This window comes from Penaeus monodon, chromosome 12, assembly GCF_015228065.2.
Source record: "Penaeus monodon isolate SGIC_2016 chromosome 12, NSTDA_Pmon_1, whole genome shotgun sequence".
NCBI lineage: Eukaryota > Metazoa > Arthropoda > Malacostraca > Decapoda > Penaeidae > Penaeus > Penaeus monodon.
This window is the reverse complement of record NC_051397.1, coordinates 17,407,327-17,427,326: the sequence shown is the minus strand read 5'-3', so window position 1 is coordinate 17,427,326 and position 20,000 is coordinate 17,407,327. Positions and strand designations below refer to the sequence as shown.

Here is a 20,000-nt window from a genome sequence, read left to right as displayed (position 1 = left end):
TGTGGGCACTCACACCCACAACAAACACTCCCCAAAGATGTAAGACACCAGTCCAAATAGTAGATGCCAAAACCCATCTACTATAACACACATACATGCATACATACACTCATATATACACACACATATATACATACACATACAATCATATATACATACATACATATATGCATGTGCATGTGAGCGTGTGTATGTGTGTGTATGTTGTGTGTGTGTGTATGTGGTGTGTGTGTGTATGTGGTGTGTGTGTGTATGTGGTGTGTGTGTGTGTGTGTGTGTGTGTGTGTGTGTGTGTGTGTGTGTGTGTGTGTGTGTGTGTGTGTGTGTGTGTGTGTGTGTGTGTGTGTGTAAAAGGCTGTCGTCCTTAGTACAATGGTGAACGGAGGGTAGTTATGCTGGTAGTTCGGCTTCACTCTTTATTTCTAAGAGTTGACACACACAATATAGGAACACACGAGACATGTCTATTTATAGGGGTAATAGCGGTATGCGGGTCAGGTCAGCTTGCCCGGAGGGAAAGGGCGAAGCCGGCCTTACCGCGTAGGGTGCTGGTCATGAACTCTCTGGGTCAAACGAGGTGAGATATAAATGTCGACTACGCCCTCGCAGAGTGAATGGTTCTTTTGGGACTTTTGGATCCACGTGGAAAACAACCACTGGTCCACTGGTAACAGAAATAGAACTTGGGCCCATACGTTTAGTGTGTGTATGTGGTGTGTGTGTGTGTATGTGGTGTGTGTATGTGGTGTGTGTGTGTGTATGTGGTGTGTGTATGTGGTGTGTATGTGGTGTGTGTGTGTGTGTGTATGTGGTTATTGTGTGTGTGTGTGTGGTGTGTGTGTGTGTGTGTGTGTGTGTGTGTGTGTGTGGGTGTGTGTGTGTGTGTGTGTGTGTGTGTGTGTGTGTGCACAAGACGCATCTCTTCCCTGCGGGTGCTAACCCCCCCCCCCCCCCGCGAGAGGAGCGGACGAGGAGGGTCGATGAGCCTGTCAATACATCACTCTCCTTTCATTACATAAAGTTTTTTCATAATCCAGGATCGAAGAATCAAATATCGCGTGACATCAGGACTCTGGAAGCGGTTCGCTCGTTTCTTCCCATTCCTATTAAAAAAAAGAGAGAAAAAGAGGAAGGGTGGCATTGAGAAGGAGAGGGAGGGGTAGACGGACAGAGAGCGATAGAGAACGAGGGAGAGAGGGAGAGAGAGAGAGAGAGAGAGAGAGAGAGAGAGAGAGAGAGAGAGAGAGAGAGGAGGAGAGAGAGAAAGAGAGAGGAGAAATATGAAAAGGACGAGAAAGAGGCAGATCCGCGCTACAAGCAATAGTTCCCCGCTCAAACAACATCAACTAACACTTGTAAACAACTTCCGAACAGAATACATTTCCACGAAGAGAAAAACATGGCTGAGGCGCTTTACAACCAATGTGCATGCCGATCTCTGGCAGGTATCATTCGAGAATGTGAAAAATTTTCTGACAGCTAATGTTAACGAGCAGCTGTCCGGCAGGTGACAGGGAAGGTTCACCTGAAAGGTAATATGGTACTCCAGCCAGTATCCAATAAAATTCATAAAAATCTCTCCATCCAGTCACCCATCCCCTTCTCAATCCTCCTCTACTGTCCACTCTTTTCCCCTCTGCATCCTCTCTCTCCCTCTCCCTCATTCACTTCCCTCCCTCCCTCTCTTTCGCTCGAACTTTCTTCTTTCCTACCTTACTTCCGTATTCCTCCCTCCATTGTACCACTCTCCCCTTCTCCCTCCTTCACTCCCCTCAGCCTCCCTCCCTCTCTCCGTACCTCACGAATGATCCCTTCTCTTCTCTCCACTCCGCTCTCCCCCTCCCCCCCCCCTCTCTACTTGATCATCAGGGAAACTCATCTCTAACTCGGAGCAAGAGAGTCACACCTTCTCCTCGGTGCGTAAGGTCGAACATCACATATCACTCCAACGGCAATCGAACCCACGTGCAGTGGTGCTGTGCAAGGTGCAGAGACCGGCAGAGGGAAAAGGGAAAGAGGGAAGAGGGGAGAAGAGATAAGGGAGAGGAGAGAGGGGAGGGAGTGACTGAGGGTCTTGCTTCACCTCTTAACCTTTAGCGAACGGAGAAGGTAGGGTGATGAGAGAGTCGGATGGAGAGAGAGAGAGAGAGAGTTGAAGGGGGAACACGTGACAAGAGAGAGGAGGGGGTGGAGGGGATGAGAAGGAGGGAAGTAGGTGAAGGGGAAGAGAGGGAAAGAACGGGCAGCAGGTGACAGGAGAGTGGGAGTGAAGGGAGAGAGAGGGAGAGAACGTGAAGCGGTTGACATAAGAGAGGGGGAATGAAGAGAGAGAGAGGTTGAGAAAGTGAAGCGGGTGACGGAAGAGCAGATCAGCGACGGGGGAGGGCGTGTGCGTCGCTTCCTTAATAATGGGGAGCTCGGTGCGTGTCCCGGCCGCCCTTCAGCCACACATGGCTCGTTAAACACCGCACTCACTGGCGGTTTCGTGTTTTCAAGCAACATAAACTAAATAAAATGAAAGACAATTACAAAACGGGAATGACAATGAAAGAAAAGGGATCCAATGAGTTTAATCAACTACAGTGTTGCAATGGAAGTGGCGAGACCTGAAAACTCCCAGGATTTAGAATCACAGTAACAGTCAAAACATTTTCGCTTGAAAGAGGAAAGAGAGGGAGAGGCAGGGAGAGGGAGGGACGGACACACACACACACACACACACACACACACACACACACACACACACACACACACACACACACACACACACACACACACACACACACACAAAGGGAGAGGAGAGGGAGAGAGAGAGGGAGAGGGAGAGGGAGAGGGAGAGGGAGAGGGAAGAGGGAGAGAGAGAGAGAGAGAGAGAGAGAGAGAGAGAGAGAGAGAGAGAGAGAGAGAGAAGAGAAGAGAGAGCTGCATCCCATGAAGGGAAGCAAGCGATAGTTGAAACTCTGACTTCGACTTAATCAAGCCACTGAGAGAAAAGACGAAGAACAAAGAAAGAGAGGCAAAGAGAAATGACAAGAAGAGAGAAAAACCCTCTAACTTATCTCGCTCCAAAAGCGTATTTGTAACTCTACCCGACTTTATAAAATCTTGAGGAAACGAATATCTTTTAGAGCAAAATAATACGTCAGACCTTATGATCTGCTCTCAAAACTCCTAACTTGACGGATCTATAACCATATTTCATTTACCTTACTGAAGCTGCGGGTAAAACATTGTATTCTAAAATGATTAAAGAGGTGTGGCTTGTTGCGCAAATATTTCAATACAGGAAAATAGAATAAGTGCATCGTTAATATTCTTAATGAATTTTGAGCTATCATCATTTCAAATGTTTTCGTACTTCCTGCCGTCATAACTACTTAATCCTTCTTATCATTATAATTAACTAGTTGCAATATCTATCAGCAAAACACGCGTGGTAAGAGTCCCTCTGAACCGCTCAAGCTACCTCGTGCAGAGAGGGCCAACTCCCCCTCGGACCGTCGCCGCGCGCTACTCGCCACGAAAAATCACACGACAAAGACTCGACACATGAAAACCGCGAGTCGAGTGGAGGGAAACATTTTCTGAAATTCTAGCGAAAAAAAGTAATGAATAAGAAACGAAGATGCAGAAGCAAAAGATGAAGAAACATTAGCAAAGCTCTCCGAACACTTGACACGCGTGCATATACATATAGCTGGCTGAACACGCACGCACAGAAGGTCCAAGAGAATGCGTGACAAACAGGTACAATATATCAAGGCTTTCTTCGTGTATTCTCTACGGCAACGACCACGAAGCGAAATCAGCGCACACGGCAGAGCGTATCTGTGAGCAGTATCTGCGTTCATTATCTCCAAATCCGACTTTGACACTTCAGTCGCACTTCGTTATATGGCTTTATTCAACGCCAACGCCACTCAGAGCGACTCTGAACTTATTTGAAGCTAGAATTAACTTTGTTTACCTGCCTCACGGTGAAGAAAATCGTTTAAGATCGCCCAGATATGGAGCAATCTGGCCCTCGGTATGAAAGCTTTTCCCCCGGCGAAATCCTCCCCAAGACCTTATGCAGAACGAAGACTCGCTTTAATCTGGTTTCCTCGGCCAAGCGTTGTTTTCCTGACGGCATGTTTGTTGCATCTAATTATCCTTTTGCTTTTTTGCTCTCGCTCACGTAATCTACACGAAATGAATGTCTGCTTACATTCACATACGCAAGCTTAAGCGCTAACATTAATTCACGTACGCACGAGCGCTAATATACGGATTTGCGCTAGCTTAACTATACGTGGACATAAGCTCACACACTCAAACACACACACTTATCGCATTGAATAAGCAATCCTTCTCCTTCCCTCTTCCTCTTCACCTCTCTTCTCTTCCTTTCTTCATTTCTCCCTCTCGACCATATTCTCTCGGCTATAATCCCCCGAGTACAAAATAAAGAGATAAAAGGAACCAAAGAGAATGAACCCGGGGAGAGGGGGATATTAGATTTGAGGTCAAGGAAGGATTAAATGGTGCAAGGAAAAAAGACAGGCTGAAGTAGAACCGATAAAGAAAAGGATTAAGCGGTACAGGGTAAAGGAGGTAGAATGAAGCACAGCTGACTGAAAAGGATACGGTGGAAAGGAAAGGATAAAAGGATCGGATAAAAAAAAGTGCGCGTATGTGTGTGAATGAACGCAGATACAAATTCTTCTTTGGAAGAGTGGCATGAGATAATGATAAAACTGACACGTTCGCATCTTGACAAAGAAAGGGAGGGTACTCGGAAAGGAAAAAGGAAATACGTACCAAAAGCAAAGAGAGGGAAGCGACGGCACATACCCCAGAAACCAAAGAAGGGGAGGAACGGTGCCAAGGAGAGGAAAGGGAAAGGGATGGGAGCCGAAAAGGGAGAGTGAAGGAAAGGAGGGTAGTGCGGGACCCCAGAAAACAAAGGTAGAAAGGAGCAGTGCCCTAGAATGCAAAGAGGGAGCGAAAGTACCCGGGGAATAAAAGGAGTGATGGAAGGTACCCCGGAGAGGATACTGTGGGAGGAAAGGATAGGGAAGGGGCAGAGGGACAGCTCCAGTGAAAGAACGACGCAACGTGAATGAAAGCGAAGCCGAGAAATAGCTCCTCTACTCGATCATGCTGGCACATCCGCATGCGAGATTACTGCGGAATTCTTTTTTGGGCGAACTGCTAAATACTTGTAAAAGGCGGACTAGTCAAAAGAATGATTCATGCCCTCTGGGTCATAATGAATACTAATCACCCCCAGACTCTCCTCAGCTGGAAGAGTGACCCCCCCCTCTCTCTCTCTTCTCTCTCATCTCACTCACTCACTCACTCACTCACTCACTCACTCACTCACTCACTCACTCACTCACTCAATCACTCACTCACTCTCTCCTCTCTCTCTCCTCTCTCTCTCTCTCCTCTCTCTCTCTCCTCTCCCTCTCCTCATCTCCCTCTCTCTCTCCATCTCCTCTCTCTCTCCATCTCCCTCTCTCTCTCCATCCCTCTCTCTCTCCATCTCCCTCTCTCTCTCCATCTCCCTCTCTCTCTCCATCTCCCTCTCTCTCTCCATCTCCCTCTCTCTCTCCATCTCCCTCTCTCTCTTCATTTCTATCCTTCCACGGCTTTTCTTCCCCTTCCTTTTAATGTCTTCTCCCATCCAATAATTCAACTTTCCTTTCTCTATTCGTTTTATATGAACCTTTCTCATCCGCTATCTGTTTCCTCTTCTTCCACTACTTGTCTTTCACATCTTCTCTCTAATCCTCACTTCAGTCCAGTTCTAAGTTATCTTCTAAGTTATCGGATATTCTCTCCCCTTCAGTCCCTTCATTAATCGCTTATTTCTTTCTCTTTCGTTCCTTCACCGTCTCCTTTCTACTTCTACACTTTCTCCTTTAATTTTCCTTTCCTCCTCTTCGTTTCTCTCCTTTCTTCCTTTTCCTCTTTCTCTGTTTCCTTCTTTATATAACCTTTTTTTCGGCTTCTTTTCCAATCCTCCGCCCCTTTCCTTCCCCTTCTCCCTCTCGTTGTTTTCCTTTTTCAGTCTTCCTCTTTTTTCTTCTCCCTCTCCTTCTTTCTATATTCTTCGTATCCCTCTCTCTTCCCTTATTGTCCTCTCCTTCCCCTCTCCCCTTACCCTGTGCTTCCCCTTATTTCCCGTTCATTTTCTCTTATCCCCTCTCCTTCCTCCTATTCCCTTTTCCTTCCCACTTCTCCCTCCTCCCTGTTGACCTCCCTTTTCCCCATCTCCCTCCTCTCATTTCCTTCTTCCCCTCTCCCCCATCTCCCTCCCTTTCCGCCCCTTTCCTTCCCCTTACTCCCTCCTTCCCCTGTCCCCTTCTCCCTCCTTCCCTTCCTACCTATTCCTTCCTCCCTGTGCCCCTTTCCCTCCTCTTTCTTCCCATTTCTCTTCCTCCTCCTCTCCCTCTTACCCTGTGCAGTGGTAGCGTTCCGGACTAGCAATCTTGCTGACCTGCGTTTAATTCCCCACCCCAGTGGATGGTAACCCAGGCCATTCCATGCACACAGGGGGTATTTTAGAACCAAAATGAAACATACAGCCTGTCAAAATAAGAATAACAATCGTAACAAATGGAATAAAAATAAATTATAATCATATTATTACTTCCTTCTTCCCCTCTCCCCTCCACCCTCGTCCCCCCCGGTGACTTACCTCAGCCAGGCCGTCGAAGCGAGCGAAGAGTTCGTTGAGCATCTTGACGAGCTCGGAGGCTGTGTAGGTGGACGAGATCGCGGTGAATCCCACGATGTCCGCGAACAGGATGCTGCGGGAAGGAGACGAGACGGACTTAGTCATGGCAGAGGACGCGGCACGGGGGGCGCCGCCTGGCACGCGCCTTTAATCTCTCTCGCTCACTCTTACTTCTGTGCTCTCTCTTACTTTCTCTCTCCTTTTCACTCTCACTCTCCGTCTGTCTGCGTCTCTGTCTCACTCTCTGTCTGCCAATCTGTATGTCGTTCTCTTTTACTTTCTCTCAATCTCACTCTGTCTGTCTGTCTGTCTCTGTCTGGTATAAAACACAAGACACTAAAAGCACGTACAATTCACACATTACATTAAATCTCTCTCTCTCTCTCTCTCTCTCTCTCTCTCTCTCTCTCTCTCTCTCTCTCTCTCTCTCTCTCTCTCTCTCTCTCTCTCTCTCTCTCTCTCTCTCTCTTCTTTCTTTATAGTATATCACTAATCCATCCCTTGTAAAATATATGGGTTACATTAATCAATGACATTTTCATCGAACAACTGAATGAACAATAATTACGAATAGCATATATATAATGAATAAACAGGAACAAACGAGAGAGATAAATGATTATTCAGCGTTAAACAACCAAAATCATTAAATAACATGAGACAAAAAATACCGTTTTTGCGGGAGTAAAAACATGCAGACTGCAAGGGTTGAAATGCTGCCTCGAGGAAATGCAATGGGAAGGTGAACTGTTGCAACCCTAATGCAATGGAGTGTGTATTGCCAGCTCCAGTGCAAAGAAGTGCTGGGAAGAATAGCGTGCGTGTAACAAAATGGGTCGCAGAGATTTCCTCAAAATGAGTGTGACATGTTTCACAGCATTGATCCTCCGTCGGGTGATGTGGCGGTGAGTGGGGGAGAATGCGCGCGGACGAAGTATGATGAAAAGTATGAAAAGTGTGGTTCTTGATAGTGGTGAATATGTGGGGGAAACGGAGATGCTTTTATCTGGATTATACGTCTGTGTTTGTTTTGAAGCTCTCTAAATAAGAGAGAGAGGGGACAAATCCTAGATTTAGTCCATCCATTTCAAACGGACGTTTTTTTACTTATATATATATATATATATATATATATATATATATATATATTATATATATATATATATAATATATATATACATAATATATATCATATATATAATATACTATACACAACACACAACACAACAAATCACATCATATAATATATTATAATATATTCATATAAACTAAACACACACACACACACACCACACATACAACACACAATACACATAAATAATAATATTACTATATATATATATATATATATATATGTATATGTATATATATATATATGTATATATATATATATATATATATATATATATATATATATATATATATATATATATATATATATACATATATATATTCTATTTGCACCTACAACATAAAATTAAATAGATCAATAAACTTACTGAATATGAAGAAGTTATAGTTACATAATTCTAATATGTGCTGAATGAGCGAAAAAGAGGAAGAGGGAGAAGGAGAGAGATGGGGAGAGAATGGGTGCCGGAAACGGACAAAGAGAGAGAGAGAGAGAGAGAGAGAGAGAGAGAGAGAGAGAGAGAGAGAGAGAGAGAGAGAGAGAGAGAGAGAGAGAGAGAGAGAAGTGACAGGAGACAAGGAGATAGAGGAAGAAAGTGAGAGAGAGGGAGACAAAGGGAGGGAGTGAGTGAGTGAAAGAAACGTAAAGAGAGATAAGCGAGGGAGGGAGGAGATAGAGAGTGAGAGAGGGGAAGAGAGATGAAAAGGGAAAATGCTCTAGTGACTAGAATGAGAACCATGAGAATTTTTTAGTTTAGTCCTTTATACCACCCTGGCTAATTGCAAAAGTGTGAGCAAGCTGTGGTACATTTGATGCATGGTCATAACATTATAGAATGGTATTACATTTGAATTTTAGGCTATAACGTTATGATAAGTACTTTATAAGTTAAAGGAAAGGAACAATTACACAGTCCTTTATTTACTCATCTGCCACGCAGGCGTACAGCTCGGGCGTGAAAAGGCATTACTTCATTTGATATGAGGCCATGTGATACTACATTCCAAATTTAGGAGACAATATATGTATATCTTCTAAACCCTTCAAATGATATGAAATGGTTACATATTTCTCCGCATCTCATGCTAGGTGGTCTGAAAAGCTGTAACACAAGACACTCTGAGATATAATGTACAAGTGTTCGCTTATATTCTTCATTACACAGTTTACACTTAGTTTCTTCGACATTATAAAGTGTAATGATCTGCCACTACAATCTATATCCAAGTGCTTTATGCTACAGCTTTCAGGGCGTTGAGAATTAATCAACTCTGTCAAGTCCTCTTTGAACAAGGCTTTAATGCTGTATAAAATTCTAGAAAGAGGTACCCCAAGAGCTATATCCACACTTTGCTTGTCAAATGCTGATTTTGCTAGACGACCAGCATGATCATGCCTAGGAATTCCAACATGCGATGGAATCCACACAAGACGTATATCATGGCCTCGTTCTTTTGCACGATACACGTTTATCCTGATGCCATTTGCAATATTTCCTGCATCTTTGTCTAGAGTTTTCAGGCCTTGAGAGCACTCTGTGAATCGCAGACAATTATTCCTAAGCCTTGATTCAGTAGAATTCGGTGGTCATGAGTATTCCTGCTAATTCGGTTTGCGTAGTGCTAGCTGCAAAATATTGTCTTTATATACAACAAAAGTGCATCCTGCTCTGTTCCCAGACTGCAAGGATCCGTCAGTATATCATTCATATGCATTGGACAGAGTTTCAAGATGCTCATTTATAATGGTAAGTGCATACTGCTTAAGTATATCAGGGGGGACTTAAACAGTAAGCACTTGCAATTATAAATGAGCAAGTTAAGGTAAGTTAAGTAAGTTTATTTACCACCCTGGCAAAATCTGTTCAGGCATGGGGAATCATGATTACAGTTTTACATATATATGATATAGTACAGTAGTCTGTGACTACTGTAATTGTACTTAATAAAATGGAAATATAAATCATACATTATATAAAAAAATATTACTTTGACATGCTTTTGCCACTGTGTTTGCATAACACTGTTATTTGTTTACGGTAGTTCTCACATAGTAAATTTAGGGTATAGTACGAGTATATCTTCCAATGTATCAGATGAAATGAAATATTCACATAGTTCTTTATACCTCATGTTAGGTGGTCTGAAAGGCTGTATCACATGACATCCCGAGCTATAGTGCTCAAGCGTTCGCTTATTTTCTTCGTTACACAGTCTACATCTAGATTCATCTGCACTTCTTGCACCGTGCAGTTGCCAGTACATTCCGTAACCTATACGTATTCTGGCAATAACCGCGTCACATTGTCTGGTTTGACTTTGGTGCCATCCATAGGAAGGCTTGCTATCTCTATACTGATCGTAGTGCCTTATAGCACAGCTTTCAGGCCTTTGAGTGTTAATCAGATCTACTAGTTCTTCCTCATGAGAACTTTTCAATATACGTGCTACCCTAGCAAGAGACATCCCAAAATCTTTGTTCTCAGTATCTTTGCTGCAGGCTTACTTCGCCAATTTGTCTACGTGGTCGTTCTTGAATGTTGAAATTGCACTCTGTTGCATAAGTTACGTTACGCTTAATGCAACTCACAATTTCCTCATCGCCACCTACTTTGAAAGAATTTGAATACATGAGCAGTTTAGTTTAGTTTAGCCCTTTAATTACCACCCTGGCTAACTGCAAAGGCATGGGCAAGCTGTGGTACATTTGATGCATGGTTATAACATAAAATGGTATCACATTTCAATTTTAGGTTATAACATTATTATGATAAGTACTATATTAGTTCAAGGAAAGGAGCAATCGTTTATCTACTCATCTGCCACGCCGGCGTACATCTTGGGCATTGCTACATTTAATATGCGGTCATGTGATACTACATTCCAAATTTAGGATACAACACAAGTATATCTTCTGAGACATCAGAGGATATGAAACAGCTACATAGTTCACCTCTGGCTAGGTGGTCTGATAGGCTGTAACACATGGCACTCTAAGATATAATGCACAAGTGTTCGCTTATATTCTTCATTACACAATTTACATTTAGTTTCTTCGACATTACAAGCTGTACTGACTTGCCAATACAATCTATATCCAAGCCTGATTCTTGCGGTCACAATATCACACTATCTTGTTCTTGTTTTATATAAACCGTAGGAGAATAAATCTTGCCTAAACCGGTCATAGTGCTTTATGCTATAGCTTTCAGGGTGTTGAGAATTAATCAACTCTGTCAAGTCCTCTTTGAAGGGAACTTTAATGCTGTATGAAATCCTAGAAATAGGTACCCCAAGAGCTATATCCACACTTTGCTTGTCACACGTTGAGTTTTACTAGGCGATTAGCATGACCATGCCTAGGGATTCCAACATGCGATGGAATTCACACAAAACGTATATCATGGCCTCGTTCTTTTGCACGATACACGTTTATCCTGATGTCATTTGCGATATTTCCTGCACCTTTGTCTAGTGTTCAGAGCCTGGAGAGCACTCTGTGAATCACAGAAAATTACCCCCGAGCCTTGATTCAATAGAAATTCGGTGACCATGAATATTCCTGCCAACTCAGTTTGCGTTGTGCTAGCCCAGTCATGAACCCTCCTACAATCCTGGTGCTGCAAGATATTGTTTTTATATACAACAAAACCACATCCTGCACTGCTCTCAGACTGCAAGGATCCGTCAGTGTAGCATTCATATGCATTGGACAGAGTTTCAAGATGCTCATTTATAATTGCAAGTGCATACTGCTTAAGTATAGCAGGAGGGATACTGTCTTTTTTGGAGCAGTCATATAATATACACTTAGGTCCGACATTTTCCACGGTGGTACAGAACGTCCATGTAGGGTCTTAGTTATGGCTGAGCTAAGTGTTTACATGTTACTTGTATCCATGGATTTGGGTATTAATCGGTGTTGTCATTCAATGTTAGCTCCTCTATTCTGTGTTTTAGTTGTCTTTGGAACTCTTTATAATGGAGGGATTCTCTAATTGATTTGACACTAAATGCGGTATTTATGTATAATATTCTTTCGTACACAGAAGGTAAGTTAAGTTCAGTTCTCATATTCACAATTCTGTTGTTCTAGGGGCACCAAGAATGATCCTCATGGCTTCATTTTATACATGTTCTAAACTAGTCCACTCTGATTCCTTGAACAATACTAGGTGCAATGCATGATAATCTATGACTGACCGTATGTATGACAAGTAAAAGTCTTGCAATATTGACATTGTTACCATGGTCATTGCCAACAAGTGTCCTAAGTGGCTTCAGCCGCTCCCACAGCCTTTTCTTCAGGTTTCTGATGAACCCTGCATCACTGACAATCAACCCGAGGTATTTGTACTGATGGCAGAGATCAAGCTCAATGTCATTTATATGAAACCTTGGCATGGGGGTTGTCTTTGTTTTTTTTCAGTCGAGATTATCAAGCCACACTCAATAGCCCTTGCTGAAAGTATATCTAGAATCCCTTGCATTCTTTCCTCGGATGAGGATTTAATAAATATCATCGGCATAGCAAATAATGAAGTCATTGCCCTCAAGTGGTATATCGCCTAGTTATCCATGCATTAGGATATTAAATAGCATGGGACTAAGTACACCTCCCTGAGGTGTGCCGAGTTCAAGTATTTTTGTATGAGTATTCTTAATGCCCCTGAAGAGAATCTGAGCCGACCGATTCGATAGATACATTTGAATCCATGTTAACAGTTTTCCCTGAATACCAAAATTAGCTAGTTGCTCAAGAATGATTTCTGTGTTTGCAATATCAAAGGCAGATTTCAGATCAAGAAATACGGTTTGCATGCCTGGGTTGGTGTTTACTAAGTATTCTGCAAAACATTATGCGATACATAAGCCTGTTCAGTATTATCCTCTCAAGTACTCTGCACAGACAGGAGGTCAAGGAAATGAGCCTGTATTTGTCAGTATTAGGTTTAGGTATATGAATGGTTAAGCTTTTAGTCGAGGAGCTTGGGATGATTCCTTGTGATAGGCTGAGTCTATACAGGTGCAAAAGTGGGTTGCCTGGTACCTGAGCAATGTGGCGAAGGACGCTGTAAGTAATGCCATATTCGCCTGGGGCGGTTGCCTTACCTTTCAGAAGGGCATTACTTAGTTCCCACTCGGTTATTTAGGCAAAGTCGGAGGGGTCAATAGCAGCACAGGCTGCTGCTATATTAAAATTTCTATCTATTTTCGACTTGTCGAGTTGATCTTTTATCCATTGTGGAAGTGAATTTAGCTGAGGATTCGTGATCCACTGCTCTAACAGCATATTAGCCTGTTCTTGTGGACTGTGGAACTGCGGTGTTGTGAGAGCTTTACCTGTCAGCCTATTAATTTTTCTCCACATGTCAGCCACTAAAGTTCGACTATTAATCAGGAATTGTTCCCAGTGTTTACTACGAATCTGAGTTTTTAATTCCCTGAATTCCTTGTTGGCTGTAAGAAACTGTAGAAGATTATCTGTCGCCTTACTATCTTTATAACAATTAGCAAGCTCCTGGACCCGTTTATGTTCCTTGGCCAGAATAGGGTCATTGATCCAGTTCGGTGCATGGGAGGCCTGGGGCCTCTATTTTTCTTCGAGAGTTTTCGTGAACAGACCCATGAGTTATAGTAGTCAGTGACAACTTTGATTAAATCCTGAGAGAATTTTTCAACAGTTGTTATTTCATAGGTGTTATACTAATCATAGACCCGTGCCTCGAAGTGATGCTCCAGGCCCGGTGGGATAATTATCCTCAGCCTAGGTGACTTAGGGGCTGAGTCGCTGTCTACAGTATAGTCTGTTTGGATTGCAAAGTGGTCACTAACTAGCTCTCGTACCAGTGAAGTACAGACATTACCATAAACTAAATTTTTGCCTCATACATATTCTAACCTGCCACCTCCCATATGAGTCTCTGCTTCTGTGTCATATACTGTCAGTGATCTACTATTGATGAAATGTTTGAATTCTTCCCCATTACTATTGCGTTGGTTGTCTCCAAAGTGTGGGTGCCTTGCACTGAAGTTTGCCCATGCACAACGTTCCTTGGTTATGAAAATTGGGGAGAGAACTAGCCAGAAATTTAGAGTACCTGGCATATACATCATACAGTGAAAAATGCCCAGAGGCAGTCTGGATTTTTAAATGATGAAATTGAACATCAGTGTTCTCTGATTTTTTTTACTAATTTATGTGGCAGTGTTACCTGCCCAAGTCAGTGCTGGTCCCAAGCCCGGATAAAGAGAGAATGATTACCTAAAAAAAAAAAAAAAAAAGGTAACACCGGCACTCTCCGTGGAAAGGAACTGGGGACCCTACCACGTACTCACTCCAAGAGCATCACAACATGAAAAACTACAATTAAGTATCATGCTGTGACCACGGCGGCTCAGACATGAACCTACCGTTAAAAGAAGAAGTTACCTTCACATATGTCAACAATCCAGCCATGGTTGTATTCACATATGAATGATATCCCTTCAGTGCAGGTGCTATTTTCATCTTAGCAGCAGCAGCAAAAAGTTCTTGCACGAAATAACATCAGTATTATATTTACGGATGTAAAATTCTAGATCATTCAGCCTAGGCTTAATGCTACGCATATTCCATGATATGAATTTGATTGTGCATTTATCCATATGTGAATAGTGGCAATCTTTACTTCAAGCTGTTATACCCTCTAATATTACGAATTATAGATTCACATACGAAACCTATAACTTTATGATTATGGATTTCATTACAGATGGTAGTCGTGGACTGAAAATTACTTTTAACCATTTCAAACATTTGGTCTTAGCTTTGTTCCACTTCTCAGCACAGTCCCTTCCGTTTTTGTGTCAGATGCACCTGAGGGCTGGTTGCGTCACTGGACTCGACGTCACTGGGATCCTGATATTGTTCGTGGCTGCTGTCAGCGCTGACACGCCCACTCTGGTTATCAGCACTGGCGGTCTGACATCGATTCTCCTCGTTCGTTCTTTTAGCACTAATGGTAACACTAGTATCACGACAATGACAGTCACTTTTAATTTTTCCATGTCCTGCCTCAACGTCGTTATTTCATTAATTAAGTTATTGTTTTGTTCTTTCAAAGCTTTCATTTCCTTTAGAAGTTCAAGCACATTTACGTCGCCTTGGTCAGCTGGCGTGACGTCACTTCTGCTACATGGTTGTGCGGGGGATTACCCCGCCAGACCTGCGGTCATCCCTGCCGGAGGGTGAGGGACGGTTGCCTTGGCTGTCGCCTGGGGAGGGAGGGGGGCGTGGTCTTCAATTCAGAGAGTATGGCAGCTTTTAGGCCCGAGACACCCTCTGTGAGGATCAGCATCACCTTGTTCACTTTCTCCTCCAGTTGTGCAACTGTGTCTCGTAGTTCGGTGGCCTCTTCACCCCCACTCGCCGGCAGCCGCGGGAAATCTCTGCGGCTGGTGACGTCACACAGGGCACGGTCGGGCGCTTCCCCGGCACGCTGGTTTCGGACTGCGTTGGGAGGGCAGCGCTGGTCACTTGCGGTCGGTGCTAGTACCACAGGGGGTGGAGGGGGAGAAGACAGGGTAGGGAGGGCCGTGCATCCCCAGTGCCAGGCAGTCACACCTGTCATCCCACACCTGAAACATGATGGGGCAAAGACTGGTGCATCTGCAGTACTCTCGCCTTCTGCAGCACTGCGTGGGCACTCCTTGGCAGTATGTTGGTCACCACATGCTGCACAGTGTGCCTTGCCCTTGCAATAGTTAGTTACATGGCCACTTCCCATGCAGTTATAAGAAATCACAGGGGATGCCCTCCACGGCCGCACGTAGCTGGCGGGCATGTATTTTCCAAAAAAGTGGTATGTACTGGAGGTGGTTGCTCTCCTTTCCATATTGTGCGGATGCGGTTTAGTGATTTCCCATCCATGTGCACTCTTATGGCCTTGTGAACTCCGTCGAGTGCACACGCATTTTTAAGATCGAAATCCTTGTCGTAGTGTGTCACAAGATAATCGTCATATTTTTTTTCATAATTCACATAATTTGAAGGTGATACCTCGAATTGATCCTTTAATAAGGTCGTCAATATATTTCTGCTGCCATTTCATTTTTTTCGGATTTCGTTGTGCCTTCAGGGAAGGCGAGGCGGACAGAATTCTTCTTTGGTGCCAGTGGCGTCCTATCGGCATTGTTGGGCTTTCTTTTTTTCTTTGCTTTCGACTTCAGTAAAGTGAAGCCGTCACTTCCTCCTTCAGCGTCGCCTACCTGGGCGTCAGGATCACCTTCAACACATGCCCGGTGCATGGCAATGGATTCAGCAGGGCTATCCACTGAACTACAGACTGAAGCGCACTCTTCAGCCGCAGCAGGGGTGGGACAGTTATCCAGTCCCCCCCCTCAGTGTTTACATTGCGGTTTCCCCCCATCTTGGGTGTGACCGCAGCCCTGGCCCGCCCGGCTCGCCCGCCTCGTGACAGGTGATATATAGCGCTCGGGACAACGGGGCGCTCAGCTCTAACGGTTACCGCGGCAGTAACTGGCACTCGGTGGAGGAATTATTTCAAATTCCCTTACAAGTATAACTATTATCACATCACTACTCTCATGTCACTGACTTGCGGGTTATATGAGCACCAAAAGTTCATGGACTCCCTGTACAACTTCCTCGTTATGACGCAAGAGATTCATGTATAAGGGACGAGGGCACCGGAGCACGGGCAGCACACGACCTCTCCGTATGATGTCACAGTGTGTACTGATGTATGAGCAGTAAGTGAAACATGGGTTTACAATACCATAGAGTTATCTAAAAAGCACTCGGCAAGCACGTTCAGCCGTACCATTATCATTATCTTCATTATTATCAAATTGATAATAATAAAAATTTTCATTAATATTACCAATATTATTATCATTCACGTTTCATCATAACTGCCGTTATTAAGAATATCATTATTATTACCGTTACTGTAATTATTATTATTACCATAATTATTGCTATCATCATTATCATTATCAATATGAGCGCGCGTCATGCTTTAATATTCATTTTGTCAATTATCACCCCATTGCACACCAAAATGATGACTTCAAGTCCGCAGTCACATGGAATGTTTTCAGGCATTAAACGTAAGCGTAGCGTGTTAACGAATGGACGGCCGAAATACAAGCAGAATTATGATATAGATACTATACGAATACCAACAACAACAACAACAATAATAATAATAATAATAATAATAATAATAATAATAATAATAATAATAATAATAATAATAATAATCACAGCAAGAGTAGCAATACCAGTAATAATAATAATAATAATAATAATAATAATAATAATAATAATAATAATAATAATAATAATAATAACAACAATAATAATAATAATAGTTGTAGTAGTAGTAGTAGTAAGACAATAACAATAAAATACTACTACTAATATTACTACCAATAATAAAAACTACTACTACTAATAATAACTATAATAAAGATAACAATAATAATGTTAATGATCATAACAACAATAATAATTACAATAACAGTGATTTATTATCAGATTTTGACGGCAGCATAAATCAAACATTTCCTACATTCATTTGGCAAACGTAAAATATATAGCATGTTTCTACGCCACTCAAGTTTAAATACAAATTTTCGTACTCCTATATTACGTTTCCCACATCAAAACAGACCCAATAGGGATGATTTGCACAGGAATTAAAACCTTAAATCAGTTCTTGATGTAACATAGTTCTTTGTCGTTATGCGATTAGTTTGTTGTTTTTTTACGGAGAAATCAAGTAAATAATTGCTGTCACTTTATTAATACTATTTCATACAAGTTATTTTCATTATTATTATTACTTTTTTTTTTATTATTACTATTGTTTGACGGAGATCCCCCCCCCAAAAAAAAATAAATAAAATAAATAAAAAAATAAATAAATAGAAAGTTTAAGCCGAGGCGAAGATACACGGAAAGGTCGGTGATGATTGAATGCAATATTTCCGATATTTCCATCACGTACTTCATTTTCATCAGCAATCCGTAAATTAAATAATCATAATTGGAGAGGCATTACCAGCCTCTGTCATGTTGTCTCTGTAGGAAAGAATACAGTGATCGTCTGAACAAAAAGTTTACGATAAGAAGAAAATCCGTAAAAAGCGAACTTGAGGAATATCATATACTGCAACTAACCTCATCCGTCTCGAGAAAATATGAGTAATGAATTCTTTGAAAAGAAAGAGGTTCAAAGTGTACGGCAAGTCGACCTTGAACCCGAGCCATTATTTACGCTTCTGCATAATGGAAGACACATAAACAGAAAAGGAAAGGTAAGGAAAGACAAAATAAAGAAAGTAGGAGAAGGAAAGAAAAGAGGATAACGCACAGAGAAAGGAAAACATGTGAAATTGATCTTCATCTCTAATTATGTTAATCTTCTCCCTAAAGTGACATCTAACCCCGGCATACGTGGCACTCGCAGCCTGCGAATGCCACGGCGGTCGACGGTGAAGGACACCTATCTCTTCCGATAGCCTCATGATTAATTAACAAGCCGCCATTGTGTGCTGCATTATGTCGATGCGCGCGTCACACAATGCCAAGAGAAGGTGGGTAATCACGGAAGGCCGTGAATGGAAGCTTATCAGGACCAATATGGAGAGCGAAAGAGGCCGCAGGACAGAAATAGTATGTGAAAGAAAGGGAGAGGAACAATGTGAAAAAGAGAAGAGAAACAGATGGTTACGTAGAGAGACAGAGAGGGGGTGTAAAAGGGGCACACAGTAGGACCAAAATGTAACGAAAAGACGAAAACAGGAAAGAACAATGACAGTAAGAGATATTTCAGAAAAAAAGAGAGAAACGAGAAGGGAAGGTGAACCCCCAGCAATATGAGATGAGATTTTATGTTCGCGGCTAGCGCTCGGAGGAGCTAGGCTCGGGGATTTACTCTCGGAAAACCAATATGGCCACGTTCTTACACCTGCCGAGGCTGCAGTTACGGAAAAAGTGTAATGCCTGTACTTCCTTCAACGAAAATATTCCGCTTGAATTTTATCTAATGCTCGGGCTTTTTCCTCCTCTGATGTGCACTTCCAAAGTTACTCCCACCCCCCACCCCGAACGCGACGCAAACGCTCCTTCATGCGGTATAGATCCCCCCTCCCTCGCGCCTCAAGATCTTCTCCCGAGTCTCAAAGGGGCAGCTGTAGGCGGCCGTCGGGGGCATTTATCGGAGGAGACCTTCAAGGGCGGCCTGCGGCCCTGGACGCAATCATAACGTCTTAACGAAAATTGTCAGAGGCACGTGGTCGCAACGGCCTTGGAGTCGAGGTTGAGTTAAAAAATTGGAATTCGGTCACGGATTTTAATGAGACCTAAAGAGGAGACGGAGGAGTAGGAGGAGGAAGAGAGGAGGAGGGGGAGGGGGAGGGGGGAAGAGGAGGAAGGGGAGGAGATGATGATGATGAGGGGGAAGAGGAGAGGGAGGAGGAGGAAGAAGAGGAGGAGGAGGAGGAGGAGGTCTAAGAGGAGGAGGGGGTAAGGATGATGGTGAGGAGGAGGGACAAGGAGGGAGGAGGATGAGGAGGGAGAGAGAGAGAGAGCATTAATGGGAAAAAAGGTAACTGGGAGGGTGAAAAGCATGCCTGGGTTTTTTTTTTCGCGAACGAACTGTAAATCTGGAGAGTAAGCGAGAGCTAGGGAATCTATGTTACTGCTAGCACGGGCGCTCCACAGCTCACCTGGAAGTCGCAACCATCTCGCACGGTTATCGTTATATATTATTTTTTTCATTTTGCTATCTCTCTCTCTTTCTTTTTCCCACACTCTCTCTTTCTCTCTTACTTCTTCCCTTCTTATCTTTCTACTCTTTCCTGTTTCCGGATCAAACTCACTCTCTCTCTCCTCTCATTCCCCTTTCCCCCCTCACCTTCTCCTTTTCTGTTCCTTCCATCTCCCTTCCTCTCTGTCATTTACGTCTCCACAAAAGCCTTACTCTTTCAAATTAATAGAAAAAAACTTTTAATAGGGGAAATATTTTAAAAATTTTATTTATTTTATATATATATATATTAATTAAAAATTTAAAAATTTTTAAAATTTTTATAATTATAAATGTATAGATTGATTGTAATGTATATAATAAAT

At 42.8% G+C, this 20,000-nt stretch overlaps 1 protein-coding gene and 1 pseudogene across 1 annotated transcript in view; both read right to left on the bottom strand.

Moving 5' to 3' along the window:
* LOC119579644 (adenylate cyclase type 3-like) overlaps window positions 1-6,829 on the bottom strand; it is a 31,396-nt gene extending 24,567 nt beyond the window's left edge. The window contains exon 1 of the mRNA XM_037927555.1: window positions 6,686-6,829. Coding sequence (XP_037783483.1) covers window positions 6,686-6,829 — 144 coding nt within the window. The remainder of the gene's footprint in view (window positions 1-6,685) is intronic.
* A 12,196-nt stretch (window positions 6,830-19,025) lies between these two features.
* Window positions 19,026-20,000, bottom strand: part of LOC119579643 — a 26,200-nt pseudogene continuing 25,225 nt past the window's right edge.